The sequence below is a fragment of the Nannobrachium achirus genome (genome assembly GCF_963921795.1).
Source record: "Nannobrachium achirus genome assembly, chromosome: 7".
In the NCBI taxonomy this organism is placed as follows: Eukaryota; Metazoa; Chordata; class Actinopteri; order Myctophiformes; family Myctophidae; genus Nannobrachium; species Nannobrachium achirus.
In genome coordinates, this window is record NC_137816.1 from 47,204,628 (window position 1) to 47,228,627 (window position 24,000).

Sequence of the window (24,000 nt, forward strand, 5' to 3'; positions counted from 1 at the left end):
AAGGACTCCAATTTGTCCGGAAAGATCAAACCGGATTCAGTTTAAACCCAAAATAATTCCCCTGCGCTCAAGGACATACATTTAGGGCCTACCTAATAAACCCCTTGATGCGGAGTAGTTTTGCTTTTGGAAAATGTGTTAAGTATATGCATCTTTTAATAGGGATTGGGGAAACAAACAGGGAGAAGAACCAAAACAACACTACTTCTTCTGCTTGTGGTTTCCGCCTAGAACGGATCAAACGGCCCGTTGTAAACGAACACCAGGCTTTCTCGGGGGAAATGCGAGGTTACCAAAGAAGTGACAATGGACCTCCGTTGCCCTCTCCGACCCCCCCTCCCCTCTTTCTCTCTCTCTCCGGGGTCTCCGTACGATTGACCAGCATGAGCCAAGAACAGGCATCAGAGGAGGAGATTAGGATACATCTCCCCCCTCCATCTCTCTCTCTCTCTCTCTCTCTCTCTCTCTCTCTCTCTCTCTCTCTCTGTCCCACTACGAATCCCCCTCTGTTCAAATCATTTCTGCCTCTCATTTCCTTTCTTCTGCCTTTCATTCTACGGTACCCCCCCCCCCCCTCCCCCACTGACTTTCCATCCATTTCTCTCCCTCTCTCCGTCCGTTTTTTCCTCTCCTTCCTCACGCTCTTTTCACACTCTCCTTTTTGTCGGGACGGAGTGCTTCTAATTTATTTCCCCTGCTGTGTGGCTGTGGTAGAGACCTCAGCCTGTCTCCCTATATGTTTTAACTCTCTCTCTCTCTCTCTCTGAATCTCTGGCTGTCTAACTCTCTCTCTCCACTCTTTGACGGTCATTCTCTAGGGCAGGGGTCTTCAATGTTTTCAGACCAAGGACCCCTTAGTTGAGAGAGAGATGAAGCAGGGACCCCCACAACCTTTTTCATAGATTCCATATACAGTAGTTTCATTGTTTGACGGCACAATCATCATGTCAATTAGTGTTTTCTGATATTTAACCACTTGAACCGTCAATACTTAATAAATCTGACCTTTCACTCTGTAATAGTCTGCTCTTTTCCCCCTCTACACCAAACCTCTTTGTAAAAAATAGCAGATCTATAAGCGCTGCGAGGCGTTGCGAGCTTGTAGATCTGCTATTTTTGGCAAGTGGTTAATATAAAAAAGGAGAACATTTTTTTCTATGACATAGATTTGGAGGACCCCCTGTAGTAACTCTGAGGACCCCCTGTTGATGACCCCTGCTCTAGGGCTGTCCATACCGTCTCCGAACCACCAAACCTTTCGTCGGAGAGTTCCGACTTTCCGACGTGAGTTGGCAAGTGACGTCATTTTGTAGTTGGTTTGTTTTCGATGGAAAGTTTGGTGGTCGGAGAGAGTATGGACAGGCCTTAAGTCTCTGTCTCTCTCTCTCTGTCTCTCTCTCTCTCTCTCTCTCTCTCTCTCTCTCTCTCTCTCTCTCTCTCTCTCTCTCTCTGGGTCGTGCTCTTTGTGTCAGTCTTTGAACGAGGTTGTTTGCATTGGGAGACATTAGCATAATCCTCTCTTTCCTCCTCCCTCTTTCCGTCCGTCCTCCCTCGCTCCCTCCCTCCTTATTCTTTCTTCCTCTCTTTCACTCTGCTGCACGGGGCCCTTGGCGTGCCATCTCTCTCTCTCTCTCTCTCTCTCTCTCTCTCTCTCTCTCTCTCCCTAAATATTTACTCCTTTGCTCAATAAATGACTGAAGGACACTTGTTCGGGGAGAAAGGACCATGATTAGAGGGCACTGCAGGGCAGGGAGAAGAAATGGGAAGCAACACTGCACAGAGAAAGAGGCTGTTTTCTCTTGGAGTGGCGTAGGCCTTTTAAAACCCTGTGTCATTAGAGGAGGTTTCACTCAGCCCTGGGGCGCCCGCTGGCCTAGCGGTCCAGGCGCATACCACATAGGCTCTGATGCCTGACAGCGTGTCATGGGTTCGAGTCCCATTCCCGAAACAAATCAAAACAAATCTTAAAAAAAAGACCTGTGTTTGTTGATGTGAAGTAGACTAGACAAGCAGACACACAGCAAATCACTGATGTGCCATCCTCCTTATTTTTGTACGCTCGTGTGTGTCTGACTGCGGGTCACATTTAGAGACGGTTTTGGACATGGAAACCAGTTGTTGTCTAATTTGTGTCAAAACATTTGGTGGCCAAGATTTCAGTACAGTTCCTGTACTAAATCTGTCCTGTGCTCTCCTGTTAGGGTTGCTTTGGTTATGGTTAAGTTTAGAGTAGGGTAGGGAGATATGGAATGAATGTAAAGTTTGCAAAACGTGTGTGTGCGTGCGTGGCTGCGTGCGTGCGTGCGAGCGTGTGTGTGCGTGCGTGTGAGCCTCCTTATCTCTGGCACACACATTCATATTGCCAAAGAAGTAAGCTGTCAATGTATAATCATTAGTGTATGGATTTTACATAGCCCCAGGTAAATGTTTGTTTTGAATGGCTCCGAGGAGCAATAGAAGTCTGAAAGCAGAACTGTGTGTGGTTTGTAGTAAGTAAATAATTCAATGTGTGCTGCACTGCATCCATTGACACACCCCCATTGGACTGTACAGTACTTCCCTCAGAACATCCCAATTTATTTTATACCAGCAGACATAATTAGCTGTGGCCAGTCGATGGTGAGTTGTCCAGGAAATGGCAAATCCATAAACTTTCTGCAGATTATGTAGCAGCACATGGTGCGACCGCAAGGAGTGGACGGCATGTGGGTTCAGCAGCTGTTATGTGTTGAGGATGTGACGACACTATTAGACTGTGGTAGGGTCTGGTGCAACCTGTGGGGGCCGTGACCCCCAAAATAATCATATTTGAACTGGGGACCCCCCCACCCTGAGAGTCCTGACGATCAAGAGTTGAGTTATCTGCTATTTCCACTATGTTTGAAAATGTCGGAACATCTTTCAACATGGAAACGATTATGATGATAGATTATGATACATGACGTAGAAGATAATGCCATTATGTCAAATATTTGCGATTAGATGATTATGTAAAGATTGTGACAGGCCTAGTGTTAATGTTGTTGTGCTATGTTGTTCTGTGCTACAGGATATGTGCTTATTTGTTTTTCTGTTGAACAGACTGTAGAGATGAATGTCCCTGGGAGGACAATAAAGACATTATTGTTATAACATACAGTATTTCTCCGTTCTCTCTGCGTTGCCGCAGGGTGTTGACTTTGCGGCACGGGATGGGCCAGCAGCACCCGGGGCAGCACTAAGCTGTTATGAAGGATCTATTGCCTCTTAAAAAAAAAGAAAAAGGGCAGCTAGCTAAACCACTGCCAAGAAAAACCTTGCTGGCAGTGCCAGTTGGTTCTCTGAAGGACTGAGCCCTCCACGTTTCTGTTCTGATAAGGTGCTCCTTGATCTGGAGAGGTTATGAAAAGAAAATAGCGAGCGACAGGCTAGGAGAGAGATGGAGAGAGGGAAGGGGAGAGATAGAGGGGTGAGACAGAGGGGAGGAGTGTGAGTTGACCTACTGCACACACAGTATAAACAGAGCTGCTGCCTTTGAACACATTTTTAAATCTAAGGCTTTTTTTTGTATACCATTCAAATCGTATTGAGAAAAAAAGCAACGCTGCTATTTGTTCCAAAGCGACTGCAAAAGATTGCTGCTATTTGTTTTAAAAAGCTTTACCCTGTATATATTAACATGTATACAATGGCACAATGTGACATAACTATGTTTACACAATGGTGTGCCCCCTCCAACTGTATACATACGTTCACCATTTTCAACTATTACTTTTGTTTATTATATTTCTACACTTTCTTTGGCAATGTAAACGTGTGTGCTTTCTCATGCCAAAAAAAAAAGCTCCTTTGAATTGAATTAAATTGAGTTGGAGAGGGAGGAAGAGATTAAGGAAAGGAGAGGGGGGGGTAGTAGGAGGATGAGATGGAGATGAGAGAGAAGTGAGCTGCGTAGAACCTGAGGTTTTGTCGTACAGTCTGTGGTGCCCTCTTCACATACAGACTCTTGGAAATGTCCGGGGAATCGGGTCGGCACATTGTCCGATGTTGCCCTTTCACATGTGTACTGTTCACAACAGGAGAATGCCTGTCTTTAGCTGTGTTCTTCTCACATAACTTGTCTGTTTGATTATTGGGCATTGTCTGAGTAGTAGATGCACAAGATAACTGCTCCCACTAACAGCGTGAGGAAGATGAAGGATATTCATTTCTTTACATGGAACATGACAGATGAATTGCTTGACATGCAGTCTCCCATCCCAATGACCATAGCAATGATGTCCATTCTGCATGTTTTAGTGGTTATGTATAAGGCATAAAAAACCTTTATCAGATAGTCAGATGAAAAATATTCGGCTGAGACACAGCGCGTGTGTGCGCGTCACACGCACGCACGTACACACGCACGTACGCACGCACGCACGCACGCACGCACGCACGCACGCACGCACGCACGCACGCACACACGCACACACACACACACACACAGACAGACAGAGAGATCACCCTCATAGATCCACACATCTGTTTTTGTCATTGTAAGAACCAGATCCCTCGTCTCTCTCTCTCTCTCTCTCTCTCTCTCTCTCTCTCTCTCTCTCTCCCCCCCCCCCCCCCCCCCTTATTCTCTCCATGGTGCTGGTGTGATGAGCAGTGTTTAGGCAGATATATCGCTCCCATTAGAGGTACTTGATTCAGCAGGGCTCCGGTGAAGAGGAGGCCATTACCCTCCAGACCACGTTAACGACGTGCACACACACATACATCTTCCTCCAGACGCACAGCTGACAACGACAACACACCAGAGAGGACAGAGAGACACACGTGTGCAGGAACGCTCGTCCACTCATGTGCCTCTGTGCATAGTAGGGATGGGACGATATGAAAATGTCATATCGCGATTATTGTGACAAAAGAATCACGATAGTCAAAATCCATTATCCTGGGGCGGAACATTCGCCAAAAAATTGCAGATATACAAGCTCACAACATGTCACAATGTGTTGCGTTGTGAGCTTGTAGATCGTCTATTCTTTGTCAAAGATATTTGATAGACAGTGAAAAAAAGACGATCAAGTACTGTACGTATATTTCTGTATAAGTACCTTTTATCAATTATATAGGGTTTAAGTGGTACCGGATATGTAGGTCAGCAAATAAAAGGTGAATTAATCCCAGTGCATGACGGAGGACGATATCACGATAAATAAAATTTCCACGATACAATTATCGTGAGTATTTTTATCACGATAAACGATAATATTGCTTATCGTCCCATCCTTACTGTACATAGTATGTGCACACATTCACAAGCATGTGTGCACCGGAGAAACGTAGAATGTATGCCCAAGAAGCATACAGTACCACTACTCATGCTCTTGCACACGCGTCCACACACACACACACACACACACACACACACACACACACACACACACACACACACACACACACACACACACACACACACACACACATTACGCTTCATATACACATGCAAACATTCTTTGAGTGTGCGCATGTGTTTGTGTGTGAGAAAGAGAGATAGAATGTCGATGTGTATCCGTCTAACTGTAGTGCTGATGATGGGAATGGCAGGTGTATGTCTGTGGGAATTACTACTGGAATGCGAGCGGGAATTCTGTGAACTCTGACTGGAATAGCTTAGTGAAGAGCAAGGTGTGTAGGAAAGCGAGAGGACAAATGGTGAATGCCAAAGGGAAAGTTTCATACTGTATACTGCACAATGTGTGTGAATGACACAAACGTGTTATAAAGTAGAAAGTGTATGGTATGATGGATATCTGCGACCGTGCACGTATGTGCCGTGTTTCTGTCTTTACCGGGGTCCCGGGGATGTAGTATTTTGTGAGGAGTTGAGTTTAAGACATTAAAATTTAAATGCCATTTCATAGGCAGATTGAATATTCTTTTTCTGCCACAGTAAGAAGTTTATTCTAATGAGCTTGTAGTGCAAAAAAAACAGCTACTATGAAGGGCTCTGCGTCAGCAAACAGCCCTAGTAGTCAGCAACTGGAAGGGCAAGTGGCATACTTCAACTTAAAGACTAATTCAACAAGGCTTGACGGAAATTGAAAGTGTCAGCCACGCACACCCGTAAAAGTGGCCCATCAATTCAGTGCGTGCAACTGCATAATGGAATGGCTCCTGAGACCACATCTTTGGATTATTTCAGCCTCAGGGAGTTGAAAACGGAGACACTGGAGAAAGGAATATCCTCTGTTGCCTTACCTGGCACGGCTTTGGTCTGTCTCTCACAGCCGTAAATTCATGTGCTTGCGATCCTACTATTATTATTTATGGAACCTCTGTCTGTTGTTCCACATTTTTCTCCCTTAATGGGTTTGAGCAATTGAGCAAAACTTCCACACGGGCATTGACTGTGATAGTGACATTGGCTGTTTTTCCACTTTTTCCAAATTTTAACTGTTTATTACTGTTTATGTCAACTCTGTCATACTCTTAAGGAGCAGAGTTTCTGAGCTCCTGCTCATGCGCTGCAACAGGCTATGGACGCACTGTTGCTACGGGTTAAGTTCCCCGCGGGCTATATATCTCTTAACAGTTTTGGAGTTACTGCAGACGTGCAGCCATAGCCTAGGGGCCGTGTTGTCATGGTTACCACAGGCTATGGGATTGCGACCATTGGCCGCCGAGTGGACTTGCAGACAACGCCAGCAGGCAGACTTGGCTCACAGCTACAAAGTTGTCGCAGGACTTTGATTTAGGAGCGTGTCCACACAAGACAGCATTTTATGAGCGGAAGGGCACTTTGATCTCATCTCCATAGCACCAACACGCTGATTAATACGTGCCTTGTTTGAATGAACTTGAACTTGTTATTAGCACAAATAGCTTAGCTGAAACAACGTAAACATGGACGTCTCATGGATGTTGTGGTAACGAATCGACGGTGGGTTGTAAATGACCAGGTAGAAATTACTGTCAAACTTGTAATTCACAGCCCCATTACTAACAAGTATTCACTGTACCTTCAGTTCAGAGGTCAGATAATAATCAGGCTATTAATTTAAGTTTTACGAAGACTTGGATCACTCCGAGAGACATGCCGTGACAGAACAATCTTCAATTTGAAATTATGCCCAATTTTATCAGACCTCGGTATAGCCAGTGGTGTGTTGTGTTCTAGACTTTTTGGGGGGACATACGATCCGCGGCTATTCGTGTGGCCTGTGCACAATGCCTATCAGATACGCTACTTTGAAAGGTTCACGAGGACAGACGCTATTCATATATTTTCTTCCAACAGCAGACGCTATATACGTGCGTTACAGGTAGAACACAGCACTGGGTATTGCCTACACTTTTGTAATTAAAATGAAAGAACCCAATGTGAAACCAAATAAGTTTTACATTGTTTTACAAACTGAGTTCTTAGATCACTTTCTTCGGTCGAGTCTAGGGCTGTGACCCTGTCTGCTATTATATCTAAATCTAAATGGATCGCCCATTTCAGCTTCCTTAATTTTGAAACCATTCCAAGTTCTTGTTTGTGTGATTTCAGTGTTGTCTTATGCGGAGTGCAGACAGAGCTGTGGCTCAGGAGGATGCGCCAATGATCCCTGGGTCGGCGGTTCAAATCCCGGCTCCTCCTGTCCACATGTCGAAGTGTCCTTGGGCAAGACACTGAACCCCGCGTTGCCTCCAATGGTGTCAGCTCGCCAGTTGCCACCATTGATGTGTGAATGTGGGAAGTGAGGACGCTGACGTTGACTGTTCGCCGATTCACTTCCCGATGTATGAATGAATGGACCACTGTAAAGCGCTTTGAGTTCGCAACTTGCTTAGAAAAGCGCTATAAAAAATGCCATCCAATCCAAAGGGGAGGTGTAACTTGAAGTGTAGATGGCTCTGTGATCTCGTAGGAGCTGCATTAGGACCGGGAACGCATCTGTGTCACGTAACCACTTTAACCATTATTTTTTTATACTTTGGCTATTCAAAAATATCAGATGTACAAGCTCATAGCTCGGCACCGAGTGTAGGGAGTCCTTGACGTTAAAAACTTTGAGCACCACAGATACAAGAAACATACGTTTTTCAGAAAACCATTAGGATTTAGAAGACATTTATAGGTATTTTTCAGGTCTTAAAGGTTAAGGTTACAGGGGTCCAGGCTCTCGCAAGAACTATAGTCAAAGTATTAGAGTATTATTACTATTTGTTTTATTCAAACCATAACTTGATTTGACTGTATGTTCACATTTTGATTATTTGTTGACAGCCCTTTCTTACATACAGTATGTTTACTGTAGACAAACACAGGCATATATTATATTTGTGTGAATTTGCATGTGTGAATATGTGTGTGTGCTGCATATTTGTCTCTCTGCATGTGTGTGCTTGCATATTGTGTGTGTGTGTGTGTGTGTGTGTGTGTGTGTGTGTGTGTGTGTGTGTGTGTGTGTGTGTGTGTGTGTGTGTGTGTGTGTGTGTGTGTGTGTGTGTGTGTGTGTGTGTGTGTGTGTGTGTGTGTGTGTGTGTGTGTGTGTGCGCGCGCGCCAGTGGGTGGCAGAGGAATGCAGCGGGTACAGAGAGCCACAGAGTTGTGTGTTGTGTGTGTTTGCTGAACTATGTGGAGCAGCGTCTCGGTGATAAGTGAGATCAAAGCTTGCGGTGAGCTCATCAACCCTGAGCCGCCTGCTCCCTGCAGAGCTGATCCTCCTCAGTGATATCCAGCACCAAGCCCACCATACTCGCTGTTCTGTGTGTCTCTGTTTGTGCATCTCTGTCCTTGGAGGTATTCAGTATTTACTGTATTGTTGCGACCGTAGGTCGCAGTTTGCTGTCAGAACCGCCACATCTTGACATATTATCGTTTATCGTGAAAAAAAAAACACTCACATAAAAAAATGATAATCGTATCGCAGAGATTTAATTTATGGTGATATCGTCCTCCGTCATGCACTGGGATCAATTCACCTTTTATTTGCCGAGCTGCATATACGGTGCCACTTAAACCCTCTATAATTGGTAAAAGTTACTTATAATATACGTACAATCAGCTATTCTTTGGCAAATGTTCCACCCCAGGATAATGGATTTTGATTAACGCGATATCGTAAATCGTGATATGAAATTTTCATATCGTCCCATCCCTAATCTTGACTGTATCCGTCTGGACAGGTAACGCCTGACACTGTGGTTCCCTTGACACATCACAGTGACATCACAGGTGACATCACAGTGATGTCAGATACTCAGAGCAGGGATAATGCCTGACACTGTGGTTCCCCTTACACATCACTGTGACATCACAGGTGACATCACAGTGATGTCAGATACTCAGAGCAGGGATCTCCATATATGGGCATAAAAGGGATTGTATGTTGTGATGTCATGGGAACCACTCTAACAGAAGCCATTTTATGCCCATATATGGAGATCCCTGATGTCATCAATATTAAGCCCATATCTAACAGGACTTCATATGGGAATGCCCTGCCCATATATGGAGGAAGACAGCCCATATCTGTGTGGCTGGTTCTACATACAGGAATCTCCATGTATGAGCATAAAAGGATTGTATGGATAATGATGTGACATGGTGTGACCTCGCCCTTGTTTAGGGCGAGGTCGCTTGTCGTCCTGAGGCGTCTTACTAGTTAGTCTGTGTTTATGTACATGTTCCTCAATATCTACAGATTTCTACTGAGAAGATTATTGTGTGTGTGTGTGTGTGTGTGTGTGTGTGTGTGTGTGTGTGTGTGTGTGTGTGTGTGTGTGTGTGTGTGTGTGTGTGTGTGTGTGTGTGTGTGTGTGTGTGTGTGTGTGTGTGTGTGTGTGTGTGTGTGTGTGTGTGTGTGTGTACATTTTGTGAGCATCCATCTTCCGTTCCCCTTATGCAGGCATGTCTGTTCTTTGTGTAAAAAGGAGGATCTCTGTTTCTATATCTAGCAGCAGTATTTATTTTTATTTTCGAGGTGGTTGCTTGAATAAAGCTGGGTTTTCACCAAATGCAGGCTAGGCGGCCAGAAGTCGTACATTTTCAACGGAGGCTTTCAACACTTGCGGTTCCGGTTATTTTGGGTCATTTTGGGTGAAAACACATAAGTTCAATGTTTAAGCGATTACCCTGCTGCAGAGTACAGCTAACTTTATCCATGTCATGTGGTTTCAGCCAAGGGAGCCAATAAACGAAACATTGAATCATGTTAGCTTACTAGAATATAGCAAAACAAGTGCTACTGTACCAATCGGTATGTATTTGTATCAATTACTGTTGTGTGTGTGTGTGTGTGTGTGTGTGTGTGTGTGTGTGTGTGTGTGTGTGTGTGTGTGTGTGTGTGTGTGTGTGTGTGTGTGTGTGTGTGTGTGTGTGTGTGTGTGTGTGTGTGTGTGTGTGTGTGTGTGTGTGTGTGTGCAACTGTGCAAGCATATTAAGTTGAGTACTGTTCACTTTTTGTTAGCTTAAAGGAGTAGTTCACCCCCAAAATGACTTTTTTTCTATTGATTACTAATGCCATGGAGACTTGAGGTCAATAATATTTGTTTTGTATTTTTGCATTCCTATGGCAATGAAGGCAATAAATGTACCCCCATTGATTCCGGATGAAAAAAGTCATTTTGAACTACTAGCCAAGAGAACATGGTCGCAGTGCGTGATGGTTTAAGCCTTAAACCATCACACGCTGCTACTAACTACGTTCTCTTGACTGAATAAGTGTGATCATTTCACTGTGTGTTCACCCCTTCACGTTGCACTCTGCTCTCAGATGAGCTGAATTATTTAGTGAAAAGATGGGATAGGTTTTTTTTCTCCTTTTTTTTTTTTTTTTTAGCTGATTGAGGCCAATATAACAAGACCCAATCAAATACACATTGGCAGCGCATCAACCCGCTCAGCTTGAGAATGGATCGATTGTCTCTCCAGCAAACAAGATCAAAAGCTTTTTGTTTTGCTCCTCCTCGAAACATTTCAGTAGGTTTCTGACAGGTCCAGCAGCATCCTTTGGTGCCCACGTTATTGTGGGCTCGCCTAAAGGCGAGCACACTCTAGATATTGTCATTATTTCTATACTATGCTATACTATATCAAGTTCTCCTCAAAACTTCGGTTTCTTTCTACTCCTACATACTTAGTGAGAAAATGAAAATAAAAACATCAATGTGTTCAGCTTACTGTGGCGAAGTGTGCTATTACTTTTTACAGCAATCGGCCAAATGGTGGCGCTGTAGGAAGCCTTCGAAAGTGCGATCTTTGAACAGGTATAGCTCATGCTGTGTTATACATACAGCCATGAAACCTGTATACACTTATGCGTCTCCTCATGCCGAACAACTTTTACCCTCTAACTTTTGACCTCTGACCTTTAGGTCTCCCACAATTCGGAATTATATGAAAAACAGTAAAAATCTATCTCCTCCTGGGATTTTTTAGTTAAGCGCACAAAACTTTTTTCACATGAACTTTGAACCTATATCTACACAGGCTATGTGGTGAGAAGTTTGTACGTTAAATAATGATTTTTTAATAATTCAATATATGTTGCGGTTTTATGCAAATTATTCTTCGGCCTCTAAATCATGCATGCAAAGTTACACGTTCATGGCATTTGGCAAAGATGTGGAGGGTTAGTCAAAGTATCACTGAAACCAATTTTATTCCAATCGGCCAAAGGGGGGCGCTATACGAAGCGTTTGAAAATTCAAACTTCAAACGGGCATAAGTCATGACTCGTTTCGTTTGAAGACATGCAACTTGTTACACGCGTGCTTTGACTCAAGCGGAAGACATCTGCGTCGTTGTTAAGTAAGCTCCGCCCTTCGATTTTCCGCCACTTTGAGCAGTTTGTAAAACGCGTAAACCCGCTTTTATTCTGGAATTTTCGCGTCACGTGCACAAAACATTTTTTTACATGAACTTTGGACCGATATCTAAAGATCTGTCAGATCGGATTTCTTTAACATTGAAACATGCTTTTTTAAATAATTCAAACAATATTGCATTTTTATGCAAATTATTCTTCTGCTTCTAAAACATACAAGTAAAGTCACATTTTCATGACAAAATAGTGTAGAGGGTTAGTTCAAATATCACTGAAACCAATCTTACCCCAAATGGCCAAAGGGGGGCGCTATATAATTTTGAGCAGTTTGTAAAACGCTTAAACCCGTTTTTATTCTAGGATTTTTTTTGCAATTTGCATGAAACATTCTACACGCAATCTAAGGACCTTTATCTAACATGCCTATGAAGTGCACACAAAAAAATTATAAAATAATAATAATAAATATAGCTGCAAGCAGCGATAAAGTGTCCAAAGCCAAAAACACCTCAAATCATGAACACAGCCTGGGATGTGCGTGAAATCTTGCAAGCACATTCCCAATAGGTCAAGGAACAGATACCAACCTTCTCACATTGGCCTGTTATAGCGCCACCAGCGGGTCAACTTTTGCACAACACATTTTTGGAACAAAATGGACCAATCTTTGACGTCAGTAACGTCAAAGAGAGCACTGCATGCGATCTTGACATTTTGTGCTTTTATAGCCATTGTTTTCCGGCTTGAAGCGAGCCCACAATTGTTTCGAAGGAACAATATTTTTCTAGTGACAATATCTAACCGTCATATCAAGTTCTCCTCAAAACTTCGGTTCCTTTCTACTCCTACATACTTAGACAGAAAATGAAAATAAAAACATCAATGTGTTCAGCTTACAGTGGCGAAGTGTGCTATTATTTTTTACAGCAATCGGCCAAATGGTGGCGCTGTAGGAAGCCTTCGAATGTGCGAACTTTGAACATATAGAGCTCATGCTCTGTTATACGTACAGTCATGAAACCTGTATACACCTATGCGTCTCCTCATGCCGAACAACTTTTACGCTCTGACTTTTGACCTCTGACCTTTAGATCCCCCAGAATTTTGAATTATATAAAAAACAGTAAAAATCTATCTCCTCCTGGGATTTTTGCGTTACGCGCACAAAACTTTTTTCACATGAACTTTGGACCAATACGGTCAAACTAGTCTCGGCGGATTTCTTTTAAAGTGAAATATAATTTTTTAATGATTCAATCAATATTGCGGTTTTATGCAAATTATTCTTCGGCCTCTAAATCATACATGCAAAGTTACACGTTCATGGCATTTGGCAAAGATGTGGAGGGTTAGTCAAAGTATCACTGAAACAATTTTATTCCAATCGGCCAAAGGGGGGCGCTATACGAAGCGTTTGAAAATTCAAACTTCAAACGGGCATAAGTCATGACTCGTTTTGTTTGAAGACATGCAACTTGTTACACGCGTGCTTTGACTCGAGCGGAAGACATCTGTGTCGTTGTTAAGTAAGCTCCGCCCTTCGATTTTCCGCCATATTGAGCAGTTTGTAAAACGCGTAAACCCGCTTTTATTCTGGAATTTTCGCTCCACGTGCACAAAACTTTTTTTACGTGAACTTTGGACCGATATCTAAAGATCTGTCAGATCGGATTTCTTTAAAATTGAAACATGCTTTTTTAAATAAATTCAATGAATATTGCAGTTTTATGCAAATTATTCTTCTGCCTCTAAATCATACATGCAAAGTAACATGTTCATGGCATTTGGCAAAGATGTAGAGTGTTAGTCCAAATATCACTAAAACCAATCTTACCCCAATTGGCCAAAGGGGGGCGCTATATCATTTTGAGCAGTTTGTGAAACGCTTAAACCCGTTAGGATTTTTTTTTGCAATTTGCATGAAACATTCTACACACAATCTAAGGACCTTTATCTAATATGCCTATGAAGTGCACAGTCTGCACACACACACAAAAAAAAAAAAATGAATATAGCTGCAAGCAGCGATAAAGTGGCCAAAGCCAAAAACACCTCAAATCATGAACACAGCCTGCAATGTGCGTGAAATCTTGCAAGCACATTCCCAATAGGTCAAGGAACAGATACCAACCTTCTTACATTGGCCTGTTATAGCGCCACCATCGGGTCAACTTTTGCACAACACATTTTTGGAACAAAATGGACCAATCTTTGACGTCAGTAACGTCAAAGAGAGCACTGCCTGCGATCTTGACATTTTGTACTTTTATAGCCATTGTTTTCTGGCTTGAAGCGAGCCCACAATTGTTTCGAAGGAACAATATTTTTCTAGTGACAATATCTAACCGTCATATCAAGTTCTCCTCAAAACTTCGGTTCCTTTCTACTCCTACATACTTAGACAGAAAATGAAAATAAAAACATCAATGTGTTCAGCTTACAGTGGCGAAGTGTGCTATTATTTTTTACAGCAATCGGCCAAATGGTGGCGCTGTAGGAAGCCTTCGAAAGTGCGAACTTTGAACAGATAGAGCTCATGCTCTGTTATACGTACAGTCATGAAACCTGTATACACATATGCGTCTCCTCATGCCGAACAACTTTTACCCTCTAACTTTTGACCTCTGACCTTTAGATCCCCCAGAATTTTGAATTATATAAAAAACAGTAAAAATCTATCTCCTCCTGGGATTTTTGCGTTACGCGCACAAAACTTTTTTCACATGAACTTTGGACCAATACGGTCAAACTAGTCTGGTCGGATTTCTTTTAAAGTGAAATATAATTTTTTAATAATTCAATAAATATTGCGGTTTTATGCAAATTATTCTTCGGCCTCTAAATCATACATGCAAAGTTACACGTTCATGGCATTTGGCAAAGATGTGGAGGGTTAGTCAAAGTATCACTGAAACCAATTTTATTCCAATCGGCCAAAGGGGGGCGCTATACGAAGCGTCTGAAAATTCAAACTTCAAACGGGCATAAGTCATGACTCGTTTTGTTTGAAGACATGCAACTTGTTACACGCGTGCTTTGACTCAAGCGGAAGACATCTGTGTCGTTGTTAAGTAAGCTCCGCCCTTCAATTTTCCGCCATTTTGAGCAGTTTGTAAAACGCGTAAACCCGCTTTTATTCTGGAATCTTCGCGTCACGTGCACAAAACTTTTTTTACGTGAACTTTGGACCGATATCTAAAGATCTGTCAGATCGGATTTCTTTAACATTGAAACATGCTTTTTTTAAATAATTCAAACAATATTGCATTTTTATGCAAATTATTCTTCTGCCTCTAAAACAGTATGCAAAGTCACATTTTCATGACAAAATAGTGTAGAGGGTTAGTTCAAATATCACTGAAACCAATCTTACCCCAAATGGCCAAAGGGGGGCGCTATATCATTTTGAGCAGTTTGTAAAACGCTTAAACCCGTTTTTATTCTAGGATTTTTTTTGCAATTTGCATGAAACATTCTACACGCAATCTAACCACCTTTATCTAACATGCCTATGAAGTGCACACAAAAAAATTATAAAATAATAATAATAAATATAGCTGCAAGCAGCGATAAAGTGGCCAAAGCCAAAAACACCTCAAATCATGAACACAGCCTGGGATGTGCGTGAAATCTTGCAAGCACATTCCCAATAGGTCAAGGAACAGATACCAACCTTCTCACATTGGCCTGTTATAGCGCCACCAGCGGGTCAACTTTTGCACAACACATTTTTGGAACAAAATGGACCAATCTTTGACGTCAGTAACGTCAAAGAGAGCACTGCCTGCGATCTTGACATGTTGTGCTTTTATAGCCATTGTTTTCTGGCTTGAAGCGAGCCCACAATTGTTTCGAAGGAACAATATTTTTCTAGTTGGATTATAACAAGCCTTGTAAAAGCAATTAGGGTTTAAACTTCAGTCAGAGAGAGACAGAGGAGAGTTTAGAATGTGACTTGACCATTCAAATGCCCGTCCTTTTTCTCTTACAACTGTCATACTCTGTGGGCTGGGAAACAACACCTCACCAGGGTGATTATGACATTAGGGATGGGACGATATGAAAATTTCATATCACGATTATTGTGTCCAAAGAAATCACGATTTACGATATTATCGTGATAATCAAAATCCATTATCCTTGGGCGGAACGCGTTGCGATGCTTGTAGATCTGCTATTTTTTTGGCAAAAGACATTTGATAGAGAGTGAAAAAAGTAATGTATATTATAAGTACCTTTTACCAATTATAGAGGGTTTAAGTGGTACCGGATATGCAGCTCGCAAATAAAGGGTGAATTGATCCCAGTGCATGACGGAGGACGATATCACGATAAATTATATCTCCACGATACGATTAACGTGAGTGTTATTTATCAAGGTAAACGATAATATCGGGTATCGTCCCATCCCTAAATGACATACAGTAAGAGCAAAATGACTGCTGCACGAGTAGTACTGTATGGTCAATGGATGACAGATAGAGCAGTGGTTTTCAACCTATTTCACATCAAGGCCCATTATTTATTTGGCATTTGAACCACGGACAACCATTTGACGAGATCTAGCCTCTCAGACCCAAAACCTTAACTATTCTTTTGTCATTGGATAAGGTTTTGTCCACAGTTCCATGCTGTATTGATGTTGGTACCATAGAACTGGTAACAGGCCAACACAAATAACAAGTCTTCTACATTCTCTGACTGTGTAGACTTCTTGTAAATTAAGTAATGCAGTAATTTAACAATAATTTAACTCTAGAGAGCGTAAAATGGAACGTAAAATGGAAAGATCTATTCGGTTCCCACATCTACAGTATGTGGTTACCAACTCTCCTTTCATTTAGCTGGGGGACCACCAGGAACCCCCTCAAGGACCACTGGTGGTCCCCGGACCACTGGTTGAAAACCACTGAGATATGATGGCAAAGATGTATTCAGTCTTTAAGATGCAGTCCTTTCATTTTTCTACACAGGGAGGACAATTCTTCTCAACATGAGATGCTGCATTCAAGTTCAGGAGAGTTTGGACAAGGCAATTCTCTTGAATGCTGCCTTCTCGTATGGCATGGAAAATGGGGCATTTGCATTTCTTTCACCATAGTAAAAACTGCATTCATGGTCTGGAGAGGGCACTTTTTACAGACAGATAAAAGCGCAGGGGCTCAAGCCCCCTTTGATGTCTATGTGTGCACGTGCCTGTTGGTGGGTCAATAGGACACCCCCTCTCCGCGAGGACTAGAGCCTGTGTGACTCACCCACACATTCATTCATTCAGCCAGCCAACCGCTTTCGTGAGTGCCCGCCCGGGTGGGGGCTATCCGTATCTCTTGTCTATCAAACCATGTGACGTCATCCGTTATTCATGAAGTGCCATGTTGCAGCGTCAATATTTCATATCTCGTATCGACGCGAGCAGGCAGCCGTGCACGCGCGGGTCCGTCTGGGTGAGAGTAGCCGGAGGCGTCCGTTGTTAAGGAGCACTCTTGATTTCTCCTTCCCCTCCCCTCCTCATCGGTCTCTCTCTCTCTCTCTCTCTCTGTCTCTCTCTCCCCCTTGCTTTCTTTCTCGGCCAGTAGTAATTAAATTAACTCTGTCTCTGATTGACAAAGGGCCAGTCTTTCAGGGCTCTGCTTGCATAGGTAGAATAGCGGTCAGCGCCGGGAGCGGATATGAAGTTAGGCAGGAATGTGCTGAGTTGTGGCGGCTGTGGATGCTTCTTAGGGAGCCGGCTGCCTGTTTTTGAGACTTTATCCAGTTTATTGGACAGTATGATGGAGAGATGAGAGAGAGAGAGAGAGAGAGAGAGAGAGAGGGGTGGGGGGGGCAGATTCAAGTCTGTAACCAGGTTTCTGCAGCCGGCATACAACACGCATTTGTCACAATAACTGGCTGACACACCAAGATGCCAGTTCGTCCAGGGTTTCTGCTAGCCGTTTTATTGTTCAACCAACGTAGTTGAAAATATTGTAATTTACCGGCTTAATGTATATATTTTTGTGGATAATGCAATAATGTGTGTAATGCATCTTTGTTTAAAAAGCTGCTGTTCCTGTGCATCATAGTTTCCTAAGAAACACACACCATCTCTTTGAACTTTTACATTCATAATCAACTTTTCTGTTACTCTTATGTTTACTGCTTCATCAATGATGATGCCAAGGAAGTCACTTGCCTGCAATTTGTCAGGAATTTTCCTCCAAAGCTTTCTTCATGTCACCGAGGGAGTCACTATGCTTATCTAGAACCACGTCGCTGCGATATGGTAGCATCTGAAGATGACTGTTTGGCTTTATTGCAGTGGTCTTTTAAATGCACTGATGCGATGTGTTCGGTGCATTGTTGTGACATAACGGCAAAATGTGACATAGCTCTGTTCCCCTCCAACTGTATATATGTTCCCATGTTCAACAGTTTTTATTATATTTTGACACTTGCTTTGGCAATGTAAACATATGTTTTCTCATGCCAATAAAGCTCCTTTGAATTGACTGATGTATTGCTCTCCATTTCATGTGTTTTCACAGCCTTTGTATTTACATTGGTCTTTCCAGGTCTTTCTTTTCTCGCAAAATTAGTTTAATTTTTTTTTTAAAGACTACCGCAACAAAGGGCTTCAAGCTTCAAGGTTAAAATCTATTAGAAGACATCATTGCGTGACAGTATGAATTATGATTTCCTAATAATTGTCCTCTCCCCCAGTCCTCTAAATTCTCCAGATCAGTTCTATGATGTTTTGTGTTGACTGACGTCTGGTCCTGTCTTGTTTTGCTCCACCACAGTGCTTCCCACCTGCTCACCGCTGGACTTCCACTGTGACAACGGCAAGTGCATCCGTCGCTCCTGGGTGTGTGACGGAGACAACGACTGTGAGGATGACTCAGACGAACAGGACTGTCGTAAGTAGCGCATGCATGCACGCACGCACACAAACAATATCACACATGTATATCGTCACTGTCGGGTAGAAACTTTGTTTCTCCAAGTTTCAAATGAAAGCAGTAAAGCCCTGCTTCATGACACAAGACTGTCGCACAAAACAGTCAAAATAGCTGGTGGGAGGCGTTGTGTGCTTGTAGATCAGCTATTTTCACTAGTTTAAATCATTTTTAAAATGATTGTGACCGTCAGGTCCACCAGATGTCTGTCCCTCTGTCTGTCTGTCCCTCTGTCCGTCATGTCACACTTTTGCCCCTACTCTATCTCTGGCACCGTTGGCCCTACTGATGCCAACCTTTGCACACACACTCCTCACATGGCCCTCTTCTAGCTCCACCATCAACACATTTTTGGACACTGCTCTTACATATTTTGGCCCAAAATCACGCAAAGCGGTACACAGTAGGCTATCTCTAAAGTCATGTCATCAACATGGATCTGTCCCATTTCCCATATTCCCTCCTGATTGGCTACAGTTGCCTTCTAAAGTTTGTGTATGTATGCGACGTGACGGTCGCTTAACTCCCGATTAGGGAGTCTTACTGGTTAATACAACACAAACGGTTTTGAAAATACAAGGTTTCCACCCGACAACAATGATATGAGTTCTCTCTGCTGTCGCTCATGCTGGGATGCTCTGATGGGTAATGTGTCAATCTGGTCGGTGTCATGCACTGGAATCTGTAAGTGTGCTCGTGCCTTGGGGAACAGCTGTTTTCACATGTGACAATGGCATGCAAGTCTGTCCGTTATAAAAGTTATGAAAACAATAACTCGTTATTATATAAAAAGCTGTCCTGTGCTCTCATTGGCTGTAGCACCTATCTGCTCGGGGTGCTGGTGGCATTCCCGCTCACATTGTAGGATTTCCAGTCGGCGTCAGTGGCAAATATCAAACTATGCCAGATGTCTGTAAACGCTCGGAGAGGCGTCCCCGAGCGCACACACAGTGAGCAAAATGTCGCAGAGCGATGCCGATCTTGCAACAGACAGATGGGGGGGGATTTGATGGCGAGCGCCAAAATAGGTCGGCGACAGCATAATCGGGGTAATCTAGCAGTGTGAACGAGCCATTAACCACACCAGACTCTCCTCTGATCCCAGTTTACACTGTCACTTGCCTGGAAGTAAGAGTGTGTGTGTGTGTGTGTGTGTGTGTGTGTGTGTGTGTGTGTGTGTGTGTGTGTGTGTGTGTGTGTGTGTGTGTGTGTGTGTGTGTGTGTGTGTGTGTGTGTGTGTGTGTGTGTGTGTGTGTGTGTGTGTGTGTGTGTGTGTGTGTGTGTGTGTGTGTGTGTGTGTGTGTGTGTGTGTGTGTGTTTGCAAGCATTGTGAAAATAGACTGCAGCTGCTGAGCAGTCAGATTGAGGCCTGGAGTGAGTGTGTGTGTGTGCTTGCATGTGTGGTTCATGCACAAATGTATTTATATATTATCCTTGTGCAGCTGCACGGTTGGAGCAGTGATGTTTCTGCATACAGTTAGTTAAAAGTATTGGTATCAAAATGTACTTACAGTAATACAGGTAAAAGTACTCGTGAAGAATGTCCCGTTTGAAGTTTTGAAATGTATAAAAAATCTTTTGAAAATAGCAGATCTACAAGGATCTACTAGGCTATTTAAAAATGGCCAAAATGTATACAGAGATGAAGTGGTTAATGTATGTGTTTTGTAATAATAATCAAATTCTACAAAGTAATTAGTAACTAAAGTGTTATTATTGAGCGGTGGTAGACCGCTCCATAGCATGGCCGTGTGTGTATCCGTGTATGTATCCGTGTATGTATGTGTGTATGTAGCCTGAACTACCACTCAGTGACCAGAGAGGGTGCTCTTGAGTCTAGTCTGAGCATCAACTGCAATACTCTCTCTCTCTCTCACACACACACACGCACACGCACACGCACACACACGCACACACACACAACCACCGCTCAGTTCACACGGGTGTGATTTTTTAATTGTAGTGGAGTAAAAGTACAATAGAAATAATCAAGTAAAGTATAAATACCACAAACTTGTACTTTACACCACTGAGTATAGTAAAAGTGTGTGTGTGTGTGTGTGTGTGTGTGTGTGTGTGTGTGTGTGTGTGTGTGTGTGTGTGTGTGTGTGTGTGTGTGTGTGTGTGTGTGTGTGTGTGTGTGTGTGTGTGTGTGTGTGTGTGTGTGTGTACAACCACCGCTCAGTTCACACGGGTGTGATTTTTTAATTGTAGTGGAGTAAAAGTACAATAGAAATAATCAAGTAAAGTATAAATACCACAAACTTGTACTTTACACCACTGAGTATAGTAAAAGTGTGTGTGTGTGTGTGTGTGTGTGTGTGTGTGTGTGTGTGTGTGTGTGTGTGTGTGTGTGTGTGTGTGTGTGTGTGTGTGTGTGTGTGTGTGTGTGTGTGTGTGTGTGTGTGTGTGTGTGTGTGGAGGGATAGTTATGTGCGCACGGTGTCCACGTCTACCCTTTCATATTTACCCAGAGTGACTCAGGCTCAACGTGTCAAATATAATCCCCTCAGATCCGTGTGTGTGTGTCGTTCCCTGGCTGTATGGCAATTCAATTTCATTACGCTTACACTCTGAAAATAGCTCTGTGTGGAGTGTGGCATGTTGGTAATGCAGACACCACATGCTGGAGAGAGACTCACAAGGTGGAGTTTACATACAGACAGAGCCCCCGGAACCAATGGACTCATATAAGACATATGACAGGGCTGTCACAATTATTACCTAATCGTCTAATTGCAATTATTTGACATAATCACGATTATTTTTCATAATCGTCATAATCGTTTCCATGAAAAATGTTCATATATATTTTTTTAAAGTAAAAAATAGTGGAAATAGCAGATCTACAAGCTCACAACGCGTCGCATCTATCAATCTTCTTTTTTAAGTATAAAGTTGTCAAATATGTCAGTAATTTCTTTGTATATTTAGGTTATGTGTCATATATACCATGTGCAACTTCAAAGCCTAAAAGCCAAACAGAAATGTAATTGCCAACGACAAAGACACAATTAAATCGCAATTATTTGTGTGACAATTAATCGTCATGTGAGATGTCATAATCTTGACAGCCCTGCATATACCAGTAAGACTCCCTAATCGGGAGATAAGCGACCGTCAGGTCGCAGCGTGATTTTAGGCCAAAATGTGTAGGAGCAGTGTCCAAAAATGTGTTTGAAAAAATCTGCCTGACGGTGGTGCTATATGGGACAGATCCGTTGTGATGAGATGAGTGTAGACATACCGTGTACCGATTTACGTGATTTTAGAGCAAAATCTGTAGGAGTAGTGTCAAAAAATTAACACCAAGGATTTGACTGTGTTTCCGTATTCTCTTAGCCTCATCTTTCAAACAAACAAACGTATTTTATGGACACGCTGGTGAACTAGCGTCAATGGATTTGTCTTGTATAATGTGACGAAGCCAAAACACTGCCAAAACTAAGTGCTCCCTCTGAAATGACCGACACAGAAGTATGACTACACCCCGTTTCATCACCACAATTGTGACCCATTTTAAGTTGTCCAAAAACGGCAGGAGGTCCCAAGCGTGTGGATATTTTCAGTCCGGGTTCAGGTTGTTCTGGGGAAGACGTAATGCAAATCAGGAGGCGACCCATCGGCATGGAGAGGGCGCTCTTCAGTTTTAGAAGGGATGGCTGCAGTGTGGGACCCTTCCCGTCGTCACCCCACGCTGGCAGTCAGTTGGGTCTATTTTTAAGCATCATTGTCGGGTCACAAGGTGCTTGTAACAGGAACCCGTAGCTTGTACAGCCTCACTCACTGAAAGTCACTCCAGGTGAGGGGCTTCAGCTGTGGGTGGAAAAAGTACTAAAATGTCTTACTCAAGTAAAAGTATCAATATACTGCAGTGCAGAAATACTCTTGTTACAAGTAGAAGTCCGGAATTCAAAATGTACTTGTGTAAAAGTACAAAAGTATTGGCATCAAAAGTAGAAAGTACGCGCCATGTAGAATGTCCCATTTCACAAGTTTACAAATATTTGAAAATAGCCATCTACAAGCTCACAATGCGTCGCATCGCGACGCATTGTGAGCTTGTAGATCGGCTATTGTCAAATGGCCAAAACATATTGATGTGGTTAATGTATGTTTTGTAATAATCCAAAATCTACAAGGTAACTAGTAACTAAAGTTACGTAATGGAGTTAAAGTACTAGTATATTTGGAGATTTCGAGATGTAGTGGAGTAAAAGTATTGGAAATTGGAAATACTCAAGTTAAGTACAAATACTACCTCAAACTTTTACTCAAGTACAGTACTTAAGTAAATGTATTTAGTTAGTTTACACCACATGGTTCAACGGACAGAGCCTGGCTCAGGATATTTTGCTGCGCTCACTGTAAACTGCTGTTCCAACATGGAACACTAAACACTTAACTCTGCTCAACCCCTCACGTTGATGATTTTCACCTTTTATTTATCGCTCTCCCTTTCTATCTCGCCTCATTCCTTCACACGCTGTTTTTCTCCCCGTGATTTGTGTTGCCTCCATCTCTGCTGACCCACATATCATTCAAACGGCTCAGACATGGAATCACTCCCTTCTGGTGGGGGGAGGAGGGTGTGTGATGTTGGAGGGGTCGGTCCATTCGTCCATCCGTCTGTGTATCGCGAGCCGGCTATGAATTTTTCATCTTCATGCCTTGTAAAAATTCTTCCCCCTCCCTCAATCCCCAAACCACTTATTTTTTCATGCTTTTTCTTTTTTTCCCCTTCGCGTAAGCACAGTTTTTGTTTTATCTTCGCCCTGCCTCCCCGTCCAGATTTCCACGATGCCATTGTTTTATTATTTAATGTGTGTGTGTGTGTGTGTGTGTGTGTGCGTGTGCGTGTGCGTGTGCGTGTGCGTGTGTGCGTGTGTGCACGCATGTGTGTGTGTGGGTGATCCGTCATGTTCAACTGCAACTTCAGCACTTGTCAAAGTTTCACACACAACTTGGAGGTGAAGTGTGAGTGTGTGTGTGTGTGTGTGTGGTGGTGGGGGCTGTTCGCATACCTGATGTGCAGAATTTTGCATGTATCGGAGGAATTGCACTGAAAAAAAAAATGACAGGATTTCACCATGCATGCTACACACACACACGCACGCACACACACACGCACGCCGCACGCACAGGCACGCGTGCGCATGCATAACGTCACTGTCCGGCAGAAACCTTGCATCTCCAAGTTTCAAATGTGTATGTTTTTTTTCCTCGAAATGAAAGCCCTACTTCATCATACAAGAGTGTTGCACCAAAGTAGTGAA

At 42.9% G+C, this 24,000-nt stretch overlaps 1 protein-coding gene across 1 annotated transcript in view; it reads left to right on the forward strand.

Annotated features, from left to right (window-relative positions):
• The window catches only part of LOC308288797 (low-density lipoprotein receptor-related protein 4-like), a gene marked incomplete at its 5' end in the record, with an annotated part of 110,807 nt that overhangs the window by 25,475 nt on the left and 61,332 nt on the right, over window positions 1-24,000 (forward strand). Inside the window, 1 exon segment of the mRNA XM_080730267.1 lies at window positions 18,569-18,685. Within this exon segment, the coding sequence (XP_080586393.1) occupies window positions 18,569-18,685 (117 nt within the window).